General features: G+C 41.7%; 1 protein-coding gene across 1 annotated transcript in view; it reads right to left on the minus strand.

Moving 5' to 3' along the window:
* The window catches only part of RIMS1 (regulating synaptic membrane exocytosis 1), a 336,871-nt gene extending 313,375 nt beyond the window's left edge, over nucleotides 1-23,496 (minus strand). The window contains 1 exon segment of the mRNA XM_042475735.1: nucleotides 22,729-23,496. Coding sequence (XP_042331669.1) covers nucleotides 22,729-22,940 — 212 coding nt within the window. The 5' untranslated portion in view covers nucleotides 22,941-23,496.
* Nucleotides 23,497-23,681: the final 185 nt, after the last annotated feature.

The following is a 23,681-nucleotide window of genomic DNA, read 5'->3' on the forward strand; positions in this document are numbered from 1 at the left end:
GCGCTGCTGCCCCAAAACATCTGTTGAGCTATACATTCACCACCCCTGCTCTACACAGCATCTTGAAAATTGTTGCTTCTATGTTGAAGTCACAATCTTTTTTTTTCCTTTTTTTACAACCCTGAACCTAGATTTTTAAAAAGATAAATGGACTGGGTTAATGCTCCAGCAAATGGAGAAAATCTGTACGTCCCTTAACCACCGAGCTATGTGTTTTGGTATGGTCGTCAGTATGTTAGCCTAGGATTAGGGAAGGGGGCTAGGTTCAAATCCTTATTCAGCTCTGTAGTTCACAGCATAATCACTATCACTCTCTATTAGGAGTTTTGAGCTCCTTGGAAAAAAGGGTTGGTGTGAGGATGAAATGCAGGCTGGGGAGAATGTTTTGAGCTCCTTGGAAAAAAGGGAGGCTACAAATGAAATTAATAAAATCACTGGAACACACTGCCAGAGGCTGAAGCCAGGACATAAGACATATGTGGCACAGAAAAGTATGTACTTACTTATTTTACTGGATTTATACCCTACAATGCTTCAGGTAACTATTATTATTATTATTATTATTATTATTATTATTATTATTATTAAACTTTATTTCTATAGCGCTGTAATTATACACAGCGCTGTACAAAGTTGGTAAAATTAGGAGTAGATAAAAGCCTGCCCAAGGCGTACATTCTAAGATAATAACATTTAAAAGAGGAATAGATAAAATTACCATATAGAAAAGAAAAAACAGATTAAAAACATCAAATATCAAACAAATCACATCACATCAAATATTGTCAGACAGCCAGATAACAATCACAAACAACTCACAATAAGATGAATGAAAACAATTGAAACACAAAACCAAGTGGCCTATTAAAACACAAATTAGAACATAATTTAAAATAGAGCACTGAAAAAATAAAGAAAATAAAAGTTTCTTTCTATTGATAAAAAAATCAATGCAACAAATCAATGGGATATCCTATCCATTAAATATTCGTCATTTTGGATGCCAGGTAGGACTGTGATATAATGTTGGAGGGTATAGAATAGGGAAAATGTGATTCTACGACTTCAGCTGAAAAGCACCACCCCCATGGCTGCACTTTTGCCAAAAATACGCCAGCCAAGCAGCCATACTGAAGCCGTGGAAATTTGTTTAAAATCCTGCTGTAAACAGGCTGTCCTCTAACACAGCTATGAATTATTTTTAGTTATTACAACATGTTCTCAAGGATTTAAATAAAACATTTTTTAAAACCTAGTGCACATTATGATGGTTTAACAATACATAATCAGGCTGCAAAATTCAAAGGAAGATAGGGGAACTAAAGTTCAGGGGCATTTAAACTCCTAGCAAGCTTAGTATAGCCTAAGAAAAATTACCCCTTCAGCCTCAATAAAATATCTTTTTGCTCTAAAGCTGTTTTGTTCTCAAAGAAAGTTATCCCAGTAAGACCATTTATGGTGTTACAACTAACAAATGAAAAGCTGGAAACCTACATCCATTTCAAACAATACCAGAGGAACATGGCTGGAAATTTCCAGTGGCAGGATCCCATAAATGGCAGAATCATTGCCAATGGCAGTATCCCATAAGTCTCTAATATCATGTAATGGCAATGATGCCAAGCATGATACTTATAAAGCCTGTGGCTATGACTGTGTGCATATTTATGTGAGAATGGATGGTATTTGTATCCAGGCACATGAATTATCTGTGGACAACCCACTCCAGTACAGACTTCCTCCTCTTCCCAGATACTAGGAAACAGCAGCTGTATATAATGATGTTAATATACACTAGTTATACAGAGCTTGACTTCAACACACAAGTGACTTCTATCAGTTTCCCACCTGACAGCCATAAAAAGAAAGTGTCAGATTAAATGGGCCCATAAAATAGTGTAGCCACTGGCAAAGGGAGAGATACTCACTACTTAATGTTTAATTATGTTGGGTTGGTAACATATGGGTTTGGATCAAAATTCCAGTAAACTGTACTGTTTACTTTGTTATACCTTGAACACCTTGGGCTTCAATCAGGGGAGCCATGAGTCTGCAGGAGCTGAGTGAGGCAGTTGATGATAGATCTCTTATACATAAGGTCCCCATGTGTCAGGGTCAATTTGAAGGCAATTAATAACAAAAACCTTGGGTTACTGTTCTCTTCCATAGGGTCCAAATACAGATTCCTATCTAGAATGTGGGGTTTGATTAATTATATTTGTATTTAATGTACTAGAATACACACACAAAAATTACAAGACAATTTCAGAAGGTAAAAACCAGTTGGTGCACTGCATAATCACTCACAGGTAACCCTATAGCATGCACCGTACCTCCCCTCCCTGTTTTCCAAGTATTCCTTCAACCTTACCTAAGTGGAGAACACATGCTATTGTAAGTGTTACAGGATGATCCATCAATAAGCAAGTAAGTGAGTAAATAGCAAAATCTTCTTCAAAATCTAGGAAGTACTCTTAGAAAACCTCATTAAAATCTTTAATTAATTAAAAATTAATTCCTTCCTGAGTGCTTGATCTCAATTCCATATTTCTTACCTGAGGGAGTAAAAAAAACTCCATCTCTGAAATCTCCTTCTTTGGCTGCATCTGTACTGGAAAAATAATGCTTTAACTGTCATGACTCCATCCTATTGAATCCTGGGATTTATAGTTTGTTGTACCACCAGAGCTCTCTGACACAGAAGGCTAAGTATCTCACAAAACAACAAATCCTAAAATTCCATAGCACTGGGCTATCAAAGTAGTGTCAAACTGCATTATTTCTACAGTGCAGATGCAGCCTTTAACATTCTAGACCATATGTGCGAAGTCAGCCCCTTGATCTGAACTGTGCAGTCCTCCACATATTCTTGGAATGCAAGTCCTAGCATTCCTCACTATTAGCTATGGTAGCCTGTATGCGAGGATGCTTGCAATAGCAGTTCAACAGTGTTTGGAAAACTGCATAATTCCCACCCCTGAACTAGACAAGACAATCAGCATGTTTTAAGAGATGCTTTTTCAGCTGGTGAAAAACATCCCTTTTTTCATAGCACATGCTTTTTCTCATCTATATACTGTAGTTTGCATTGAATGTGCTTTGTTTTGTGCATGTCATGGAATGGTAAATGCAGGCTTAAATTGAAAATGTGATTGTTAAGCCATGTACCAGTAATAAAATTCCACTGTGGGGGAATATTGCAGGGAAAATGAATCCCCCTGAATACCTAGTTTGATCTTCAGTGAATGGTGAGTAAGGTGACTATAGAACTGCATATGTGTTACAGAAATATACGCAGCATGTGTTACAGAAATATACAGAATCTATCTACGGACGTGAAGTATCATTTACCCCATACATCCTACCAGCAGATGGTAGTCACCATCTGATGCTACCCTCCATTTCCATCAGAGGTGGGAATCATTACAATACTTGAGAGAGATTTGAATGATTGCTGTTGGTAGCCATGTCACTGCTATTGAATGGTTCTAAAGAATGACATGCACTCATTTTTCAATTTTTGAAGGTTCAGGCAAAAAACAAAATCAATCAGGAATATTTTCATTCTCTTTTGATTTTAAACACTCAAACTAAAGGGATCAAGATGCCAACCCAGGGGTGAGGTGAGGGAGTACTGCTGACATTGTAATGTCAGAAAAATGAGCAAACGTCCTCTCCCCACTCTCAAAGAAGTCTTGGAGCCTTGGTGCCAGTATGAAAAGATTGCATCCCAGCTAACCTTAAAAAAGAAAAAAATGTGCTTTTGAAAAAGAGGGCAAAAGAGGGTTTGGATTTGTGAAAAATCCATACATGTTGACATACATGTATAACCACAAATTTAGAAATAATTACAATAATTTCAAGAAAAGGAATGCATCTCACCATAGTCCAGAGGACTAAGGCCAAGTGACATGCTCAGATTCAAACAGAAAACATTTCCAATTTATATAGGATTATCCACTATAAATTAGGGTGCATAGCCATTCTTTTACATACACACAAACACATACCATTTTTGGGCACATAGAAATGCACACAATAGCACGAGAAGCAGTTCATGTACAAGAAGGTGGTCCTGTTTGCTCACACTCACCAGGTCACCATGACATTCTACAACTACCAGGGAAGCGTGCTTGCTTTCTTGCCAACACTTTTATGAGCATCCATGCTGGCTGGATGGGTGGGGTTGTGTGAAGTTGCCCATCAAACAGCTTACTGCTGTACTGGAGTCACAGCAGGCAAGCATCCATTGCTTACTTTTTGACATTAACAAGTAAAGCAGCCCAGGCTACCAAGAAGAGAAAACAAAGCTAGGGAGGACAAAAGTGGGGAAGGAGCAAAGAGGGGAAATGCTTTGTGAAAACTGGAGCCCTATAGTCTGACCACTTAATTGAAACCATGGGAGGATGAAATTGTGGTATGTTGCCAATTAGAGGAAATATGTAGTTTTAAAGGAGCTTATCTTCCAAGACCTATATATACTTTGTGTATGTAAAAATGGAGGGCCACATAATCACTGCCCCATCAAAATCCAACAAAGTGAAGAAAGTGAACAGAAGCAAAGACAAGGCTGACACCTCAAAGTTCAATAAATTGGCAAAAGTAGTTCAACTGTGGTGGGTCACTTCTCACCTAACATTAGAGAGAAAGATGTTTTCCCATAAACATATGTGCTTTAGGGATCTATAAAGCATGAGAAATTCCCTGCAATGTATGCCCACATGAATTGGCTTTTAAAAAAATTGTTCTAGGACACAGCTATATATGCAAAAAAAAAAGTAACTACCAAGACACCTGTTAGATATGACAACACTGAACAACAAATGAACAGGCCCTTTCACTATTCAGGTGGGAATTGTACTGGTAAAGATGGAAATAATTTCCCCTTTCACATCTTTATGTGAACAAACCAAGAGTATTTCAAATTATGTTGAATGGAAAGAATTCATGACAGCTTTCCTCAAAGGGAAATTTCAGTACTATGACAATGACCTTTCCCTGGACAAATTAAATATTAACAAATTCAACATAAGTCATGGAATGCTGTTGATCAAGTGATACTTCTTCCTTCCCATCTACCAGTGGCTAGGTTAAATGCCTGCGATCAAATGAAAAATGAGTTAATAGAACCTCTCAGTTGCCAGTGCCTCAGGAACACAAGCTAAAAAGAAAGAGGATTTTTCCCCCATGACAGTCAAATCTTATATTATTAGCAGCATAACCTAGGTGCACTTGCAGCCCACAAAACAGGCAGCAATTACTCCATCAATTGCTCTGCACTTTAAAATGACAGAAAACCAACATTGTTTCAATGTAAGCATGAAAGCTGATGTAAGCATTTTCATTCACACTTAAATTACATCAAGACAAGGTTAGCATCTCAGAATTAAATTGCCAAATACAGTATAAGTAGTTCCAAGGAACTATACATGGTTAATCTGGAAACTAGGAATATTTTCTCACCATTTAATAAGACTAAAAAAACGACATCAACAACAATCTAACATAGCATTGCCATAGCAGAGGCTAGATGGCCATCTGTCAGGGATGCTTTGATATGGATTTCCTGCATGGCAGGGGGTTGGACTGGATGGCCTTTGCGGTCTCTTCCAACTCTACGATTCTATGCCTTTTCCAAAACAAAACAAATAAAGATAGCCCAAAGAACATACAAACATGATATATAAATCAGGTACCTATTCACACTAGAGAATTATAGCACTATTTTGCACTTTAACTGCCCTGACAACATCCTATGGAATTCTGGGAGCTGTAGTTGAAGGTGGGGCATTTGGAATCCTCATGCGGGTTTTTCTAGTGCCTCCATAAACTACAAATTCTATGATCACATAGCATGGAACCATAACCTTCAATAGTCTCAATTAAACCCATGTCATTCCACTTTTTCATCTGCTTTTAATATGCCCAAGTTTCATTCTCTTCCTCCAGTTTTCCTCCCTTTGTCCTCAGCTTACTTCAGTTGCTTCAAACTGAGTTCACAGAATCATAGATTTGAAAGAGATCCCAAGGGCCATAGAATCTAACCCCTTTCCATGTAGGAACACAAAGCACCCCCAACAGATGGCCATCCAGCCTCTGTTCAAAAACCTCCAAAGGAGACCCCATTACACTCAGAGGGAGTGTATACCACTCTCAAACAGCTTTTATTGTGAGGAAATTACTCCTGAGATTTAGATGGAATCTCTTTTCCTCTAATTTGCATCCATTGCTCTTTGTCCAAGTCTCTGGAGCAGTGGAAAACAAGCATGTTCCCTCTTCGATATGACATCCATTCAAATATTTAAGCATGACTATCATGTCCCGTTAACCTTCTTTTCATCAGGCTAAACATTCCCAGCTCCGTAACCCGCTCCTCGTAGGGCATGGCTTCTAGACCTTTTACCATTTTGGTCACCCTCCAGCATGTCAACATCTTTCCTAAATTGAGGTGCCCATATTCCAGGTGAGGCCTGAGCAAAGCAGAATAGAGTGGTGCCATCACTTCCCTTGATCATTATAGACACTATACTCCTGTTGATGCAACCAAGAATGGCTTTCTTGGCTGCCACATCACACTGCTGACTCATCTTCAGACTCCTAGATCCCTTTCACATGAACTGTTGTCTAGCCAAGTGTTTCCCATCCTATATCTGCTCGTTTCTTTTCTTTTTTCTGCCTAGGAGTAGAGCGTTACATTTCTCCCTGTTGAAATTCATCTTGTTAGCTTTAGCCCAGCCCTCTAATCTGTCAAGGTCATTTTGAATTTTAATCCTGTCCTCTGGGGAATTAGCAACCCCTCCCAGTTTGGTATCTGCAAATTTAATTAGCATGCTCTCGATTCCTTCATCCAAATCATTGACAAAGATATTGAATAGCACAGGGCCCAGTAGAGATGCCTGTGGCACTCCGCTAGTCACCTCTCTTCAGGATGAAGAGGAGCCATGGTGAGCCCTCTTTGGTTCAATCAGTCAGCCAATTACAAATCCAACAGTTAAAGTAGTTTGTGTCAATTAACTGAGCAAGGGTGGGGACAGGAGGGGATGGGACAAAAACCTGCCCTTCCAGTAGGGCAAAGCAAAGCAAAACTGCTGCACCCTTTCCTAGCTTGTGTTCTTCCTCATTAATAACTATTGCTATCTGGACCATACACTGATGTTGCTTGGTTTCACACACCCAGTTTTCATCAGCCAAATGTTGGGAGATATGATAGAACCATGGACATTAAAGTCAAATAATAGTGCTATAATTGTGTAGTGTGAATGAGCCCCTAGTTAGCAACATTCATATCCTTCACTGCACAGTCCCTGTACTGTGTAGCACCTGGCCACTAATCACAGGGAGCACCTACACCGTAGAAATAGTGCAGTTTGGCACCATTTCAATGGCCATGACTCCATCCTACAAAATGCTGGGATTTATAGTTTTGTGAAGCACTAGCACTCTTTGGCAGAGAAGACTAAAGACCTTGTAAAACTACAAATCCCAAAATTTCATAGAATGGAGCTACAGCACTTAGTGGTGTCAAACACCACTTTGAATGTAGTGTCAGGAAACCCCAGGTTATTTGTGTTTGCTCCACTTGTTTCAAATGGGAACGACAGTCGTTTGCCCCGGATCCCTCTTCAAAGCAAAATGCAGTGGGAATGAGACCTGTATTATTTCTACTGTGTAGATGCACCCACAGATGCTGAAAAGTGGTGCAGCTTTGAAACCTGAACATTTCCACAATCAGTTAAGTTTAGATAAATGCACTGATCAAGCATGACTCGCTGTATAGATGCACAGTAATCTTTGTGTTGGCATATCTGCCTGTGAAATAACATCATATGTTGTGACATAGTGCAAGCATGCTTCTAAATATACCCTGTCCTAAGCGCTTTGTGCTGTTACAGCAAGTCTTAGGGGTTCAGCATGTCTGACCTCATAAACTTTGACTCACACAGTTTAATTACTGTAACTCTATGGAGGCAAGATTAGCTGAAATGAGTTCCGGTTCTAGTGAAAGGTAGGATGATGATGACGGCAATGATGATGATAATAATAGCCACAAACAACATGATTTCAAAAATCAAAGTAGTTGCTATTCATTTGTATCACATGAAATGGAGGCGGGGTCGGGCCCCTGGCCTCTGTTTTAAATTTTTGTCTTGCCTACAGGAGCCTTTGCAGGCGGAGCTACCCAACATCAGGATGCTCGGCCCCCTTCTCTGCTGGGAAAAGTATGGTATTTTATAAAATTTCAGAAAACTAAAACCTAAAATTACAAATATGTTCACAGGCATACAATGATTGTCATAAATCTGTTCATTTCTCTTGTTTCTTTACATCCCTAATCAGGGTTACTTGGATGGTGCCCAGCTACAAATAATGTTGTGTTAATATTATCCATCTTCTATAAAAGGATATTTTCAAATTTGATTGCATTTTATTACTTTTCACTGCTTTTTAGCCACCCTAACTGGACTTGTAAATAAGGGGGAGTCTTTACTCTGAGCAGAGCAATAGAGGGCTGCTTATATTTTCACACTATTGGCCAATTTTTAATGCCAATTCAAACTTTACCTTTACCCACTATCAGCTAATCTATGATTATTAAAATGGCTACATGAAAAATGATCAGGTTACACAAATCCTACTGCAGCAAAGCTTGTTCTGCTCAAAATGGCAGCCTCCAACAGTTGCTTTTTATTTTAATTTTTAAAAAAGATGAAGAGTTAATTACATGTTATATGCAAAATAGCTGCCTGCTCATGTCCCATAGAACTTTAAGAGTGTCAGTATGAGAGGAGGCCCTTAAGTCAAATAAATCAGGTTGCAACAAGTAGGATACTTCTGAGGCTTTCATCCATAAACTGCTCACAACAAATAAATTGAACTGAAGGCAAGAGCTTCATTTACTACAGGTTGAGTCTCCCTTACCCAGAATTCCAAAATCCCAAATTTTCCCACATGGGTGGCTGAGACAGTGAACTTTTTTTCCCCTGACGGTTCAGTGTACACAAACTTTGTTACATGCACAAAATTATTAAAACTACTATGCATGAAATTACCTTCAGGCTACATGTATAAGATATATATATATGACACATAAATGAATTTGGGTCTAATCTGCAAGAATACGCAAACAGTCCAAAATCCCAAATATTTTTGGTCTGAAACATTTCAAATAAGGGAGACTCAACCTGTATGTTAATGGAAATTTTACTATTCTACCTGAACTGAGTGGAGTTCAGCGCCAACAACTTACAAGCCATCAAATTCTAGAACAGTCTGGTGACATGCAGGCTAGAAATAAAACAAAGTCAATCAAAATTACTGAAATACTTGGGGGCGGGGGGAGGAATTGGCAATATAGCATCCAGCCTTTGTAGAAAGAACAGGAAGAATTTCACTTTAAAAAAAACCAACCAGCCAATATTTTTAAATTTGTAGGATCAAAAATTATCAGGCATAAAATATATCTGTATATCTAACTGCAAGATCCAGCATGATGTAGTGGTCTGAGTACTGGTCTAGAGCGCTGGTTGACCAGAGCTGAAATCGCTGTTCTTCCACAGAAACAAACTGGATAACCTTGGGCAACTCACACTCTCTCAGTCTCAGAGAAAGCCCTACTTCAGAAACACATTTCAGACACACTGCAAAAACATTTCCAAGTGACTGGTGTTTGTTTTTTAAAAAAACAATAACAATTTAATAGCCTTGCATATTAATATCAGTTATGAAATGATGGAATTATGCCCTATTCTCAAAAGGATGGGAAACTGCATACACAAATATATTCCAAAGCTCTGTGGTTTTCCTTTGGAATATAACAGGTTGGACTTATGTATGTGGAGATTCTTTAAAGAGATTAAAATTCTGGCAGTCCACTGTTAAAGAAGGTGCTGGATTCAATTCACTTCTTCTCCACTTTCCTTGTCTAAAAATGATGTGGAGGAAGAAGAAGAAGATATAGCTACATTCCTCTATGGATCAGGACCATGGTGTTTTTCATTTATGCAATAATTGTTAATAATAATGAGCCTTTATATAACCTTTCAAGTACAGGCTGAGTATCCTTTATCTGAAATGCTTTGGAGCAGAAGTGTTCTGTATTTCAATTCTTTTGGGTTTTTGGAATACCTGTATTTTCATATATATTATGAGACATAATAAGCTGCAGAGAAACTGAGGGTCTGAATGGTGACAGGCAAAGATTCCTGCCATTTCACAGACCCTTGTGTCTCTCCCCAGCCTCAGAATTATAGTACAGGTACATACTACACTATTTATGATGTTGCTCAAAAATGTTTTGTGTTTTGGAGTTTTCAGATTTTGGAATTCTGGATAAAAGATACTCAACCTGTATTTGGCATGCTTCACACACAATTTTAGTAACTCTTTACCAGTACCATTAGCCCCATGCTGCAGATAGCATGGAGATTTGAAGCAGAGAGGAGACCTTGAGAAAGGGAATCCCTGAACAGGCTCAGGTCAGGTACTTATTTCCAAAACCAGGGCTCAATCCCCTAAGAGTTTATGAAAGATATGTGGTCGTGAAAGCATCCCTGAAAAGATGAGGCATGCACTTCCTCACCACTACTTATCACAATATGGTGGGTTGAGTGTTGGACTAGGACTCCAGGAGACTGGGGTTCAAATCTCAACTCGGCCATGGAAACCCACAGTGTGACCTGGGCAAATCACACTCTCCCAAGCTAAGAAGCAAGCAATGGCAAACTTGCTCTGAATAAATCCGGCCAAGAACACTCTATGATATGGTTGTTGTACCCTGAAGGCATGTAACAATAAAAATAAGAACAAAATTAATTGAGACTTCCCACTTATTAAGGACTTCCAAGGAAGTCTAGTCAACTCAAAAGGTAGTGTTTCCAGAAATTCAACACTGAAGGTAAGACACAATGGTTGTTTCAATGCTAGGCATTTTCTCCAGAATATATACTATGAGACCATTCATCAAAAACCAGAAAATACTTCCCCGTACCCAGAACATTCTGTTCCAGTCAAGCATTTTGCTGTGAGAGCAATGGACCTGCTTAGAGAGTCCAGGGCTTCCTATATGCCTCTAAGCATGGCCCAATTCCCACATACCTTTTGATTCAATTCCTGAAATCGGTTCAGCAAACAGTGCGGTTCCCACTATGTTTGCGCCGGTTTCAAGAATTGGTGCAGGAAGTGACAGCTGCAGCTTCCTCATCATGCCTCTCTCCGTCCTCCTGGCCATACCAGGAGGTGGCGGAGGGGTGGAGGAGAGGCCAGGGCAGAAGGAGAGAGGCAGGCTGGGAGGACAGAGGGCTGAGGGCGGAGCAGACATGGAGGTATGGCAGGGAGGCCAGAGAAGCCAATGGGAACCAGGTGGATTCGAATCTGATTCAAATCCGCCTGATTTGAATCCACCTGGTTCCCACTTGGCCTGAATTGATTTATTTCTAAATAAATTGATTCAGTCCAAAAAACAGCCCATTTTACCAGCGTCTTTTTGACGTGGGTTTAAATGGGGTTAAAAGCTATCCCCTCTTTCCGAATTGCTTCAGCGATCTGAATTAAGTGGGAACCATGGTGGTTTAAACTGAATCATTTGGGCCTGTTACAGACAGGCCAAAATAAAGCTGCTTCGAGTCACTTTGGAGGTATGGTATTTCAATGATGCATGCGTCCTAAGAGTCCAAAAGCCGCACAAAGCTGCACTCCAGTCCTAGAACTGGTGCATGGCTTTGGTGCGGCTTTTGGACTCTTAGGACGCATGCATCATTGAAATACCATACCTCCAAAGTGACTCGAAGCAGCTTTATTTTGGCCTGTCTGTAACAGGCCCTGGAATCACGATCCGGTTTAAACTATAGTGGGAACAAGGCCCATATTTCACTTTCCTCTTGCTCAGCTTTAGATAGTAATGCATGCACAGTGGTTATCAGTATAACCAGAGAGCTAGCCTCTGTGATCCCAACAACTCCCAGGAGTCTGTGATCACACAAGACTCCTCCTCCCTCACTTTCTTGTTCTTTCTTTTTCAATGCTGGCCAAGCTGATAGTGAGCCATATATCTCCTTACCTGAAACTGTGGCAGCTGCAAATGATTAAACCTAGATGTATATTTTAAAGAATCAAATAAACTTGCATATAGTTCTAACACTGCTTGTTCCTTTTTTATTTTGGAAAAAGATGCTCTTAGTGGGACATGTTAGATATTAAATGCATTTCTCTTTATGAAGTCTGAAGAAAGAGTCTACCTGTCATAAAGCCACTCTTGATCCTTGCCTAAAAGGGCTGAACATATTGGGAAACTACTCCTCACCCAACAACATTCCCACATTTCCCTTTATCCTGCTTTTTTCTTTACCAACCCTCTGTTCCTTTCCCCCTGTCCCAGGGTGAAACCATCCAAATTCCATTTCTTTTCACCTCCTCCTCTCCCCTCCCTCCTACTTTAGGTGTTGTGACTTGGACTACAAATCTCATAATCCTTGACTATGGAGTTTATCACACAGGACGGATCCTGTGCAGAAACTGAATTTAAGTGGCAAAAAACCCACAGAAGCGGGTAGATTTTCAGATGACGTTGGGGGTTAACCCAAACAGAAAGTGGACAGAACCCACAAAAGCGGGTTGATTTTCACACAGCAGAAGAGTTAATGAGCAATAACACAACATTAACCTGAATGGAAAGTAGACAAAACCCGTTCCTTGTGTTAGGAAAGATCGAATTAGGGGAATTTAATTAGCTCAAAATTACGAGAGGCGTGTCCTAACAATACACGCAGCAGAGGTCATCTAGTCCAACCCCAAGAGACAGAGACTTCAATGCCAATGAGTTGCAAGTAAAATATAAACATTTATTAAAGCCACACGACCAAAAAGGGATCATACACGCACACACACATTCAATGCTAAAGCAAGGAAGGGGAAGAGTTGGGGGTGAAGGAGAAAGGATAGAGGCACCATTGAAATAATTACCTTAGGAATCTTCTCCAAGCAACGGATGTGAGGGATGTTGGAAGGTGAACACGGCCGCAGGGAATGGAAAGCAAGTGGTGACCGCGGTGGCTAGGAGCTAAGTTCCAGCGGGCTAAGCTAACAAGAGGCCCAAAAGAGACAGTGGGCTTTGGCTTGCCCAAGTGATTTCAGCAGGGCGCAGTGCCCAAGAGAGCTCTAGAGCAGTTGCTCAACAGAGTAGAGGTTTGGAACTGTAGCTCACAAGCCCAAAGAAGAGTGGAATCTAGGTCTTATTTATACTGCGAAGCATACCTGCAGGCTATAGCTACCTGCGGAACAAAGGTCTTGATGGCTATCTATTGACTAAGTCTAAAGTTAAACAATGGATACACAAAAGGGTCTGCTACTTCTTTTGGGAGAAGAATACTATGTAGATGGCTGGGTATTTAATACCATCAATAGGTGAGGCAAACTTCTTTTGTCCTCATTCTTTAGGTTGCCAGCGACAATGGTAACTCCCAGAACTGGTTTTAAAGGTTTAAATCTACCTTTTCGCTTATAGCCAAGCCTTGCTAAGCTTGTCTGGCTACATGGTCAGCTCGCTTTTGGGATAATGGCAGCTGCAATGGGGTCATGATTTTTGATTGCTTGGCACCCAAAATTTATATAAATCCAAACTCGGTAACACTTGTTACTTTCGGAAAATCCCAAAAGTAAAATGCAGTGGGCTTTATCAAGTTTCCATTCAGGTTAATGTCACGTTATTGCTTATTAAGCCCAACATGTCTGAAAATCAACCCACTTTTGGATATTCCCCCCCCCCAAATTTTTAAATCCCATTTCTACATGGGCTCCATCCCATGTGATAAACTCCTATGTTGGCTGGAGGTGAAGGAAGCTAGAGTCTAACAATATCTAAAGAATCAAAGGTATTTGCCACCATGGCTTTAATGCTTTCTGGATTTACAGTGTGCTAACAGAGAATACGGTGGCTTTAAGTGGGCTTCTGTCTCTGAAAATAATACAGAAAGATAAATGTATATTGTCTGGCTAAATATTCCCAGGATAAATGTTAAACACTGTCCAAAGCTGGCAGACTCTAATAATCTAGGATACTAGATTATGCAATATGAAAATATAATATACTGGAAAGTACACATATATGAAAATATACTTAACCACTAAAGGCTCCGAGATTATTGTTGTTTTTGTTTGAACACTCAAATTAACAGCTTTGTAAAAAAAAAAAAAAAAAGAGCTGTTTTACTGAAAAGGGGAGAGATCATGCTCATATGTTTTTGTCTGAAATAAACTTTCCCTAAAATTAGTTTTTTGTGGGTTTTTCGGGCTATGTGGCCATGTTCTAGCAGAGTTTCTTCCTGATGTTTCGCCAGCATCTGTGGCTGGCATCTTCACAGAAAAAAGATGCCAGTCAGGAAGAAACTCTGCTAGAACATGGCCACATAGCCCGAAAAACCCACAAAAAACTATGGATGCCAGCCATGAAAGCCTTTGACTTCACTTTCCCTAAAATTGTCTCCAATTTTTGTCTTGGTCTGCAACTGGGTTTGCCAGGTTTCTGCATTTCTCTTGGTACTTAGGTGGGGGGAGACATCTCAGAGCAAGCAAACTGGGATAGAGGAAGGTTTTCATTTACTCTTTACTATACAGAGTGGTTTTCAAGCCTGGGCATCCATCTTTCCATTTGCACCAAGGCTCCCTTGCTCAGTGTAAAGGTGTGCTATACTTGTGTAGTATAGATTCAGCAAAAGTCAGGAGAGACTGGAGGGGACTGGGGACTGAGGTAGTAAGGACATAAATGCATAAAAAATGTGGATAAAGTGAAGAGAAAACTGTGAGCCATGTTAACTGATATCAAAGATTTTAGATGGAAAATGAACATCAAAACCTTGTCCCTTATTTTTGGCTTCTTTAGCACATATTGCATGTATTTTTCATACTTCTGATCCTAACCTGCATATACTTTAGCCAATAATTTCAGATAGTGCTGAGATACCTTTGAAAGATAAGCATCTATTCTCCCCCCCCCCCCCCCCCTTAGTGGAAGGATTGCATAGTCTGCAGTCACAAGGAATTAACATCACAACTCATAAAAGTGCCTCAGAGTCACAATCCCTTCAATGTAATGGAGGGGTTTTTCCAGAGCACTTAGTGTTGACCTAACTACGCTCCTAGTGCTGCCTTTGGTATGGACTCCAACCTACTTCATTTGGAGGAAACTATAGGCATGTTGAGCACTATTCCAAATGGCAGCATTTATAGATTTTCCTAGTTCAAGGCAACATATTTAACAGCATAAATAGACTCACATATCCTGAATAACTTACAACCTTATTGCATGGTCAGATATCTCAATACAGATCTATAACATGTTGGTTACATTTGAGATTACACCCTTGTTAGACACACAACCAATATTTAAAAAAAAACACCATTATTGATCATACAAACAGAAGAAAATTCATGTGGTTCAGACCAAAGATATTTGCACACATTGTCCAACCAGATACTTATGGCAAGCCCAACAGCAGGTCATGAATGCAAATGTATGCTTCATCACACATACTGCCTCTGATATTGGCAACAGCAACAAATATAGCCAGCCTGTTCAGTAGTCATTGGTAGTTCTAATCCCCATGAATGTGTCTGAATTTGATTTTAATCGTGTCCAGGTTGGCAGACACTCAAACAACATGTGAGATCAGACTCCACAGTTAAACAATTCACTGAGTGAAGGCCTACTGCCTTCAGTCTGCTGTATTATAAGAATATAAGGAAAGTTTCCCAATCCATTTTCTATAGATTACATATAACTTTGTATGCCTCTAACTTGTTGTCCAGTTTACACTGTTGTTGTTGTTGTTGTTGTTGTTGTATGCCTTCACATCGTTTCTGACTTATGGCAATCCTAAAGCGAATCTATCATGGGTTTTTCTTGGCAAGATTTGTTCAGAGGGAAAGGTGTTTAACATTCCCAGCCAGAGACAAACTGCAAACCCCAGGATTCCATTAGATGCAGCCATGGCAGCTGATGTGGAATCATAGTGTCATAACTGTGTAGTGTGACAGAGCCCTGAATGTACACAACATGTATCTATAGGAAAGCATGCAGTTTGGAGGGATTGTGCTTAGATTGATAGAAGAATATGAGTAGCATGAAGACATGATGAGACAAAGACCATGTCCTCCAATAGGCTTTCCAACCATACAGGCAACTCAACTCAAGGGGATGTCATTTCTCGGATAATTTCCCCCCTGCTATCTCAGAGGAATCCCATACTCACATAAGATATATGCCACCAAATTTTGTTGTTGTTTTTGTTGTGTGCCTTCAAGTCATTTCTGACTTATGGTTGTTGTGTGCCTTCAAGTCATTTGTGACTTATCATGGGGTTTTCTTGGCAAGGTTGATTCAGATGAGGTTTGTCATTGCCTTCCCCAAGGCTGAGAGCATGTGACTTGCCCAAGGTCACCCAGTGGGTTTCATGGCTGAGTGGGGAATTGAACCCTGGTGTCCAGCATCGTAGGCCAACACTCAAACCACTACCCTATGGTGGTATACAATTACATACAGTTCTGAGTATTTCCAACACTTTTGAGGATCTCTGCATACAATATAGATAAACTAGATGGCCAGTCTAACAAAATATATTTTCATCCACAAATGAACTGACAGGATCAATTTTAATCTTTACTCTTATATGGGACTTTTACAATGAATACAGATTGTCAATTTTGGTGTACTGTCTAACTCTTGACAAACAGCTGCTGCCTAGAACAATAGTCACCAACCTCTCAGCAATTCAAGTCCAACTAATAAGTACAGTATTATACAGTAAATGTAGACTTTCCCCAAGGAATAAGTTGGACGAAGAGGAAGTGAACGTTTAGATTCTTCAGCTAAGGCTATGGAGTATTAAGTGAATGCTAAAAATAGTGTAAGGACCAATGGGCAATACTACAGAAGGTACACAAAATGTGCATGCATTCATATTTCCTTTCCTCCTCCATAGTCACACAGCTGAAACTACAGTGCATGCTTATTATCTGCTGGGCTTTGATTTCAGGCTCCCCTGTGAATAACAAAATCCATGGATGTTCAAGTCCCATAAAAAAAAAATGGCACAGCAAAATGGGGTCCCTTATATATAATAAAAAAGCAAGATTTGCTATTTGGAATGTATACTTTTTAAAAAATATTGTCAGGCCGTGGATGCGTGAATCTCTGGATAAAAAATCCGTAGATAATGAAGGCTGTATATTCTGGGGAAAGCTGGGACAATGACAGAGAACTGTCTGCTGGAGAAGGTTACCAGATTATGCTTTAATGCAGAGTTTCAAAGCCTCATAAAACATATGGACACACCTTTGTTCAAATATTACCTACCTCTTTAGTGCTCTTTAGTTGGTCTGAATAAAAGATGTTGAGAAACTGTTGCTATCTGGATTTTTTTCCCCATGGACCAATACAGTTGCCTATTTTTTTTAAACTTGTGTCATTTGCCTCCTTTATTGCATTTCTTTCCTTATTTGTTGCACACAATTTGATCTTTTTTCAGACACCATTTTAACTTTTAATGACACATTGCATTTTCTTGCAGTGAAGTGCAGTCCATGAAGTGTTGTATTTTGACTGTGGGAAAAGTGCAGCCCCATACACCATGTTCCTCTTATTGCTGTTGCAATAATGCACAGTTGTCACTGATACCAAATTGACATTTTTATGACTTCATTACTGATGAGGGATGCAACACACTCTATTCCTGTGCGATTTTATAATTCTTTGGTTTAATTCCTTTAGAATCATCCACACAGAAATATATATCTTTGCAGTTTTCAAAGAAACCAAAAAGCACACTCTGTTACTTGGAGGCAAGATATTGCATTATGTCACTTAAAAGCCATTTGCAGGAGAACACATGATTTTGGTTACTCTGTGGAAAGGTTCCCAAATTACCCAAAGAGGGTACCAGAGAGTGTACTTAAGTCTGGGTTGTGGGAGCATTAGGAAGACTGGAGAAACCTAAGCCAATATGTGTGAACAAGACTGACACTTTCAATTTAGCTGGGTAGGAGGGCAAAAGTGGCACAAAAGACAAACATAGGATGAAAGTGACATTTTTGACAGCCCTTTCTTTTTGAAATCCAGAACAAGGGAAACAACTGAAAGCAGCTTTCTGGTGCAGTAAAAGGCAGGAACAAGTAGATGCAAGAGTAAAAGAAAAAGTGACCTGGTGAAGTTTGAAAAGTCTGAGTCATAGCACCTACAGCTCTCAAAATGAAGTCCCATTGAGTTCAATGTGGCTTAATCATAAGAAATCACAGGGTTTAGGAGTGTAGGTTCAATCAATGGCATTTTTCCCTTTGAAGTTGACTTGCACTTCATTGCTAGAACCTGGTTTTTTCTTCTCTAGAGGCAGAATGCTTTGTATACAGCCTCCATCTCACAGGAACAGAGACTTGTAGAGAAGCTCCACTAATAACCTACTTCACCCAAAAGTTGCCTTACCCTACAACAGTCAAAACTGCTATTTTCTGGGTGTGTATAAATTTCGCTGTCCACAGTCACCTGAGTAGTGGCCTACTGGGGTTTGAATGTGATGGGGATTGTAGTTCAACATATTTGAAGGCACTGGATCAGGAAAGGCTAGCCTAAAGACAAGTGTTTCTTAAATGCCCATAAAACAGTACTGAATATAATATGTTATACTGTATAGTACTTATCCATAATGCTACCTCTATAGCAGACTCTGCTTTTGTAACTTTGACAGCCCAAAGTAATCAAGTAAGTGGTCCAGTCCTGCCATAGAGATAAAGAAACAGTACTTATAAGTCATTGGCAGCCCAATGTACATATCTTAGTAAATTATACTAAACTCCTCATTGCACTGTAGGATAGAACTAAACATAATGACAATAACTTCATTCCTACTGTAAAAAAACATACTGTTCATTTTACACATGCCAAGCTTACTGTGGGCTGGGACTTAGTTAAAACCCCTTCATTCCAAAAGGAACATTCTGGTTTGAAAGCATAATTCCCTCTACCTGGTGCAGTAGTACTTTCCATATTATCCAGATGCCTATGAATGAAAATAATCTGCTGTACTGGCTAAGTGGAAGAAATTTCCTTTGCAAACTCTTTGAACACATGTTATAAAATAATCTAGCTTCTACGCTCAGAGTGCCATTTTCTGTTGTGTTCAAATGTTCATTTTAAAAAGGTTTTCCCAAATTCTTTTTGTAAAAGTTTTGAAGGTTCCCCTTCACCTTTCTGAAAAATATTTTAAATACTGTGAGCTAGAAAGGCATAGGATCTCCGATACTTGCAGTTAGACCTTCTGGCAAACAGTGCATGGTGCTCCTTCAGTACATAAGGTGTCCCTCCATGCTGTGCTTTGGTTCTGTATACAGTCAGCTGGGCGAAGAAGAAGCTTAGCAGGAAACAGAGACAGTCAGAAATTCACTACCCACATTAGCACACTACACTCTCATAGCGCTGCTATTCCTCTTTTACTGCTCTGGCTGCCTCCTGTTGCATTCTGGAGTTGGTTGTTCAGTGAAGCCTAAGAGCTCTCAGGCTGACAATTCTAAATAGCCCTCCTTAAACTACAAATCCCAGAATGCAACAAGAGGCAGCCAGAGCAGTTAAAGTGGAATGGCAATGCCATAAGAGTGTAGTGCAGTAATCTAGTCAAAAATGGATGGTGTCTTCCATGTACGTGGGGTAGGGAATCCTATCTGAAGTTCTTCCTCACCTACCTAAAATGTAAAGGAGCCATCCAAGGTAATGAGCCCTATCCTCAGGTTAGGATTCTCCCTTTGGGTAACTCCTTGAAAATTCAACTTAAAAAGGAGCAGGTTTACCATTACAGAACTGACATGGAAACCTTCAGCCAGTACCTGCTATGATTCTGTCTCTATGCTATAAGTAGATTCACAAGCTAGCTTGCTCCAGGGCTGGTATGTCCCAAGCACCTCTTGGCAAAGGAAGGGCAGCTTGTTGTGCTCATGTCACAAGTTGCCTTCCCCAGAGCACCCAATGTAGGATGTCCTTTAAATGTTATGAGGCAAGACACTCTCACTCATCTTGACCAACATCACCAAGATGTCGTGTTAAAAAAACATGTTATTTTAACACAAAACATTGTGTTAAAAGTACCAATGTGTTGCTTTTGTTTGTTTGCTTGCTTGTTAAGAAGCAATACTTTCCCAAATAATTTCCCAAGCTGGCATTAAGGTTGCAGTCCCAAGTATACTACAAAGAAGTCAGTCAATGTTTGGCAGTGGGCTCATAGGTTATGTCCTTGTGTTACAATGGCGGGTTATAAACCGCCGCTTTGCGGCGATCTGCCGCCGCCACTGTTTGCTCCATAAGGGAGCAGCTGCAGCCAAACCGCGCGGCTCTGTTACGGAGCAAAAAAGAAGCTCCAAAATGGAGCTTCTTTAAGCGGCGCCTCTATGACGTCGCGAGGCGCTAGGGGCGGACTCGCGGCGTCTATGATGCCATGACATGTGCGGACGCACAGCGTCCGATACATAAATATGGCGTCAGCCGTGTGGAACAGCCGCTGCCATATTGTACGTACAGAATACGTACTAGGGTTAGGGGGGTGCGGAAGCACCGCCCCTTCCTAATCCTAGTACGTATTCATTACGTACTAAATGGCGGTCTGTAACCCCCCAATAGCACGTGCACACACATCTATCAGTCATTTCTAGAAAGTTTAAACAGCCATAGAAGAGTGCTAGAAAGGGATCCATAAAATTAAGTTACATTTTATCATTCTCTCTTATTCTCATTAATAACATCTATCTTTTTATAGATTTACTTAGGAAGACAGCTTCCTCTTTTAACTTTACCTATACATAGATACTCTACTTTCTGCCTGCTCTTCACCACCAGTCTCAGTGGCAAAAGAAACATCAGCCACACCCCAAGGGATGCTGACAACTATTCTCCATCCTCACAGCATCCTAACCGTACTAACCATCCTAACAGTACTGAAGATAAAGCCATCTCTTTCCCATCACCCCGTGGATGAGACACCTCCAAGACCCCCTGCCTTCAGCCAATCTGCCCAGGTCATGCAGTCTCAGGGTTGTAGCCTCCTTGGTGTACACCTGAATCCCTAATGCAGAAATCCAAATTCCCAACACAGGTCAGAATGAGAGGAAGCAGTGCCATGCTCAGAGACAAGAGAGGACCCCAAGTCTGTATGTTGTAATATTGATGGCAGAGAAGTTCAGAGCATGCAGGAATTCCATACTATACACAACTAGATAAAGGGGAGGAGAAGAGCAGACAAACACTAGAACTACTCACACCATAAAAGCCATTGCTTGGAATACAATCCTCCACCCCCACTTCTACCCCCAAACCCTGTGTTTACACACCTTTTGGGAAGCCTCTGATCCTCCAAATAAACACAGGGGAACCAAATGGATAGACAGGAAAGGGGATTTTCTAAGTACCAACAGGAGGATTACATGTTACAGATAACACAGGTATAAATAAACAGATTGCATTCTGCTACCTAGCCTGCCATTTCCATCGAAAAGGAAACAGGCCTGGAGGATGCTAGATGGAGACAAAGCCTGACTTCCTGTCCACAGGCCCAACTCACAACAACCTGTTTAGATGTAGGGACCCATCTGATTGTGACATTAGATTTGAATACGGTTATTTGTAAAAGGATAAAGAATATGTTCATAAACGGCATCAAAGAGAGGTTGGGGCTCTGGAAAGAGAGGGAGAGATTTAAATAAGGACAGCTCTTAAATATAGCATCTCCCAGCACACACCCTTTTGCAGCTGGAGACTGAGGGTAGGAAGCCAAATGATGGAATGGGCCCACTAGGAGGGATGGACAACCATTTTTGTGAGACTAAACATACAATCCAATGCATTTATAATGTCCTCCCTCCTGGACTTCTGGAAACCTGCTTAAAACCTGCCTCTGTATTTCTCCACATGTGCGTCAGTAAAATAAGAGGAAGAGTTTAAAGGACTGGAGGGGGAAAGGGAAGAGAGAGACAGGGATAGCAACCCTCCCCAAATGGAGAATTCCTGCAGGTGGTTGATGTGCCAAGACACAAGCCACCAAGTCCCACAGTGGCTTATGTGTCTGAACCAGGTGGTGGCAGCATGCCCTTTTGGAGGCTCTGTCTAGGGAAACCCCACCCCACACCAGACCCTCCCAAAATAGGCTGGCTTTACTTTTAAGAGATAGATGGATGGATAGATAGACAAATCCTCCCTCCTCCCCCCCCCCCAAAAAAAATTCTTCCTAAGGTTTAGTCGACCAGCAACAATTCAAGCAGGGATGCACCCCTGATGCCTCTTTTGGACAGAGACCCAGAAGAGGAGAAGGGCTGCCTTTGCTATGGACAGATCCTGCCTTCCTCCTTGGCTTCTTGGGAGCTTTAGGCATCTCCTCCTGGGTGGGAAGCCAGGGCAGGGCATCTCAAAGGAGAAGTTGCTCTCAGGATCCAGGAGAAGGGGGTGTCTTCTGCAAAGAGTGGAAGAAGGGGTACTTTCCCAAGGCCCCAAGTGGGAACAAGCCAGCCTGACCCTCCCTTGGTCTTGATCCATCCCTAATAAAACTCTTCCTCTGCTCCAGCGCCCAGAGAGCGAAGGAAGGGAGGGGGGAAGGGATGAAAGGAAGGAGGGAAGGAAGGAAGGAAGGGATGAAAGGGATGAAAGGGAGGAGGGAAGGGAAGGGAAGGGAAGGCATGTCTGGATGCAAGAGGGTCTAGCCTGGGGCTTACTTGAGCATGGCCTCTTCCTTCTCCTCCTCCTCCTTCTGCCGGTCCATCACAGCCATGATGATGTTCCTCTCCTCTTCGGTCAGGTGGCTCAGGTCGGGCAGCTCCTGCATCGGGGGAGGCACGGCAGGAGGCCGAGGGAGGATGCCAGATCCCCGGGGCCCCACCGAGGAGGAGGAAGGCAGCGGAGGAGCAGCAGCGGAGGAAGAAGACATGTTGGGTGGGACACCCTCACCCTCCTCTTCCTCCTCTTCCTCCTCCTCTTCCTTCCTTCCTTCCTTCTTTCCTCCACACCTTTGGAATCACGCCTGGCCTTCTCTTCCTCCTCTTCCTTTTCCTCTTCTTCCTCCTCTTCCTCTTCTTCCTCCTCTTCCTCCTCCTCCCCGCCTTACAGGGCAGTCCTCTGCTCATGGGCGGCGGGCAGGAGGAGCAAGGGCCGGGGCCGGGGCCGGGGCTCTCCCGAGGCAGCCCCGGCGGAGGAGGATGAGGCGGAGGAGGGGGAGACCCAGCAGCCCTGCATGGTGGCGCCCTGGCTCCGGAGCCTCCCCGGCCTCGAGGGGGGCAGCGCCTAGAAGCAGCAGCAGCAGGAGGTGCCCATGCCCCGCAGCAGCCCACGCCGCCAGCCCAGCATCCTCTTCAGGAGGGAAGGAGGGAGGAGCAGCAGCCAGGTCCTTCTAGGCACCCCCAGGGAGGGAAGCAAGGAAGGGCGGGGGAGGAGGAGGTGGTGGTGGAAATGCTCTGCTGCTGCTGCTGCTGCTGCTGCTGCTGCTGCTGCTGCTAACCGGGGAGCTGGAGGGAGAGAGGGAGGGAGATGGGTGGCACTTAGGCGGAGTCCAAACTGATCCATTCCTGGGTGATGCTGAGGTTTCACTCTCTCTCTCCCCTCATTCTCCCCAGCCCCAGCCCCAGCCCCACAAGATGGACAGCTTCCCAGGGTGTAGGCAGGCTGGAGGGAG

Source organism: Sceloporus undulatus, chromosome 1 (genome assembly GCF_019175285.1).
Source record: "Sceloporus undulatus isolate JIND9_A2432 ecotype Alabama chromosome 1, SceUnd_v1.1, whole genome shotgun sequence".
Classification (NCBI taxonomy): domain Eukaryota; kingdom Metazoa; phylum Chordata; class Lepidosauria; order Squamata; family Phrynosomatidae; genus Sceloporus; species Sceloporus undulatus.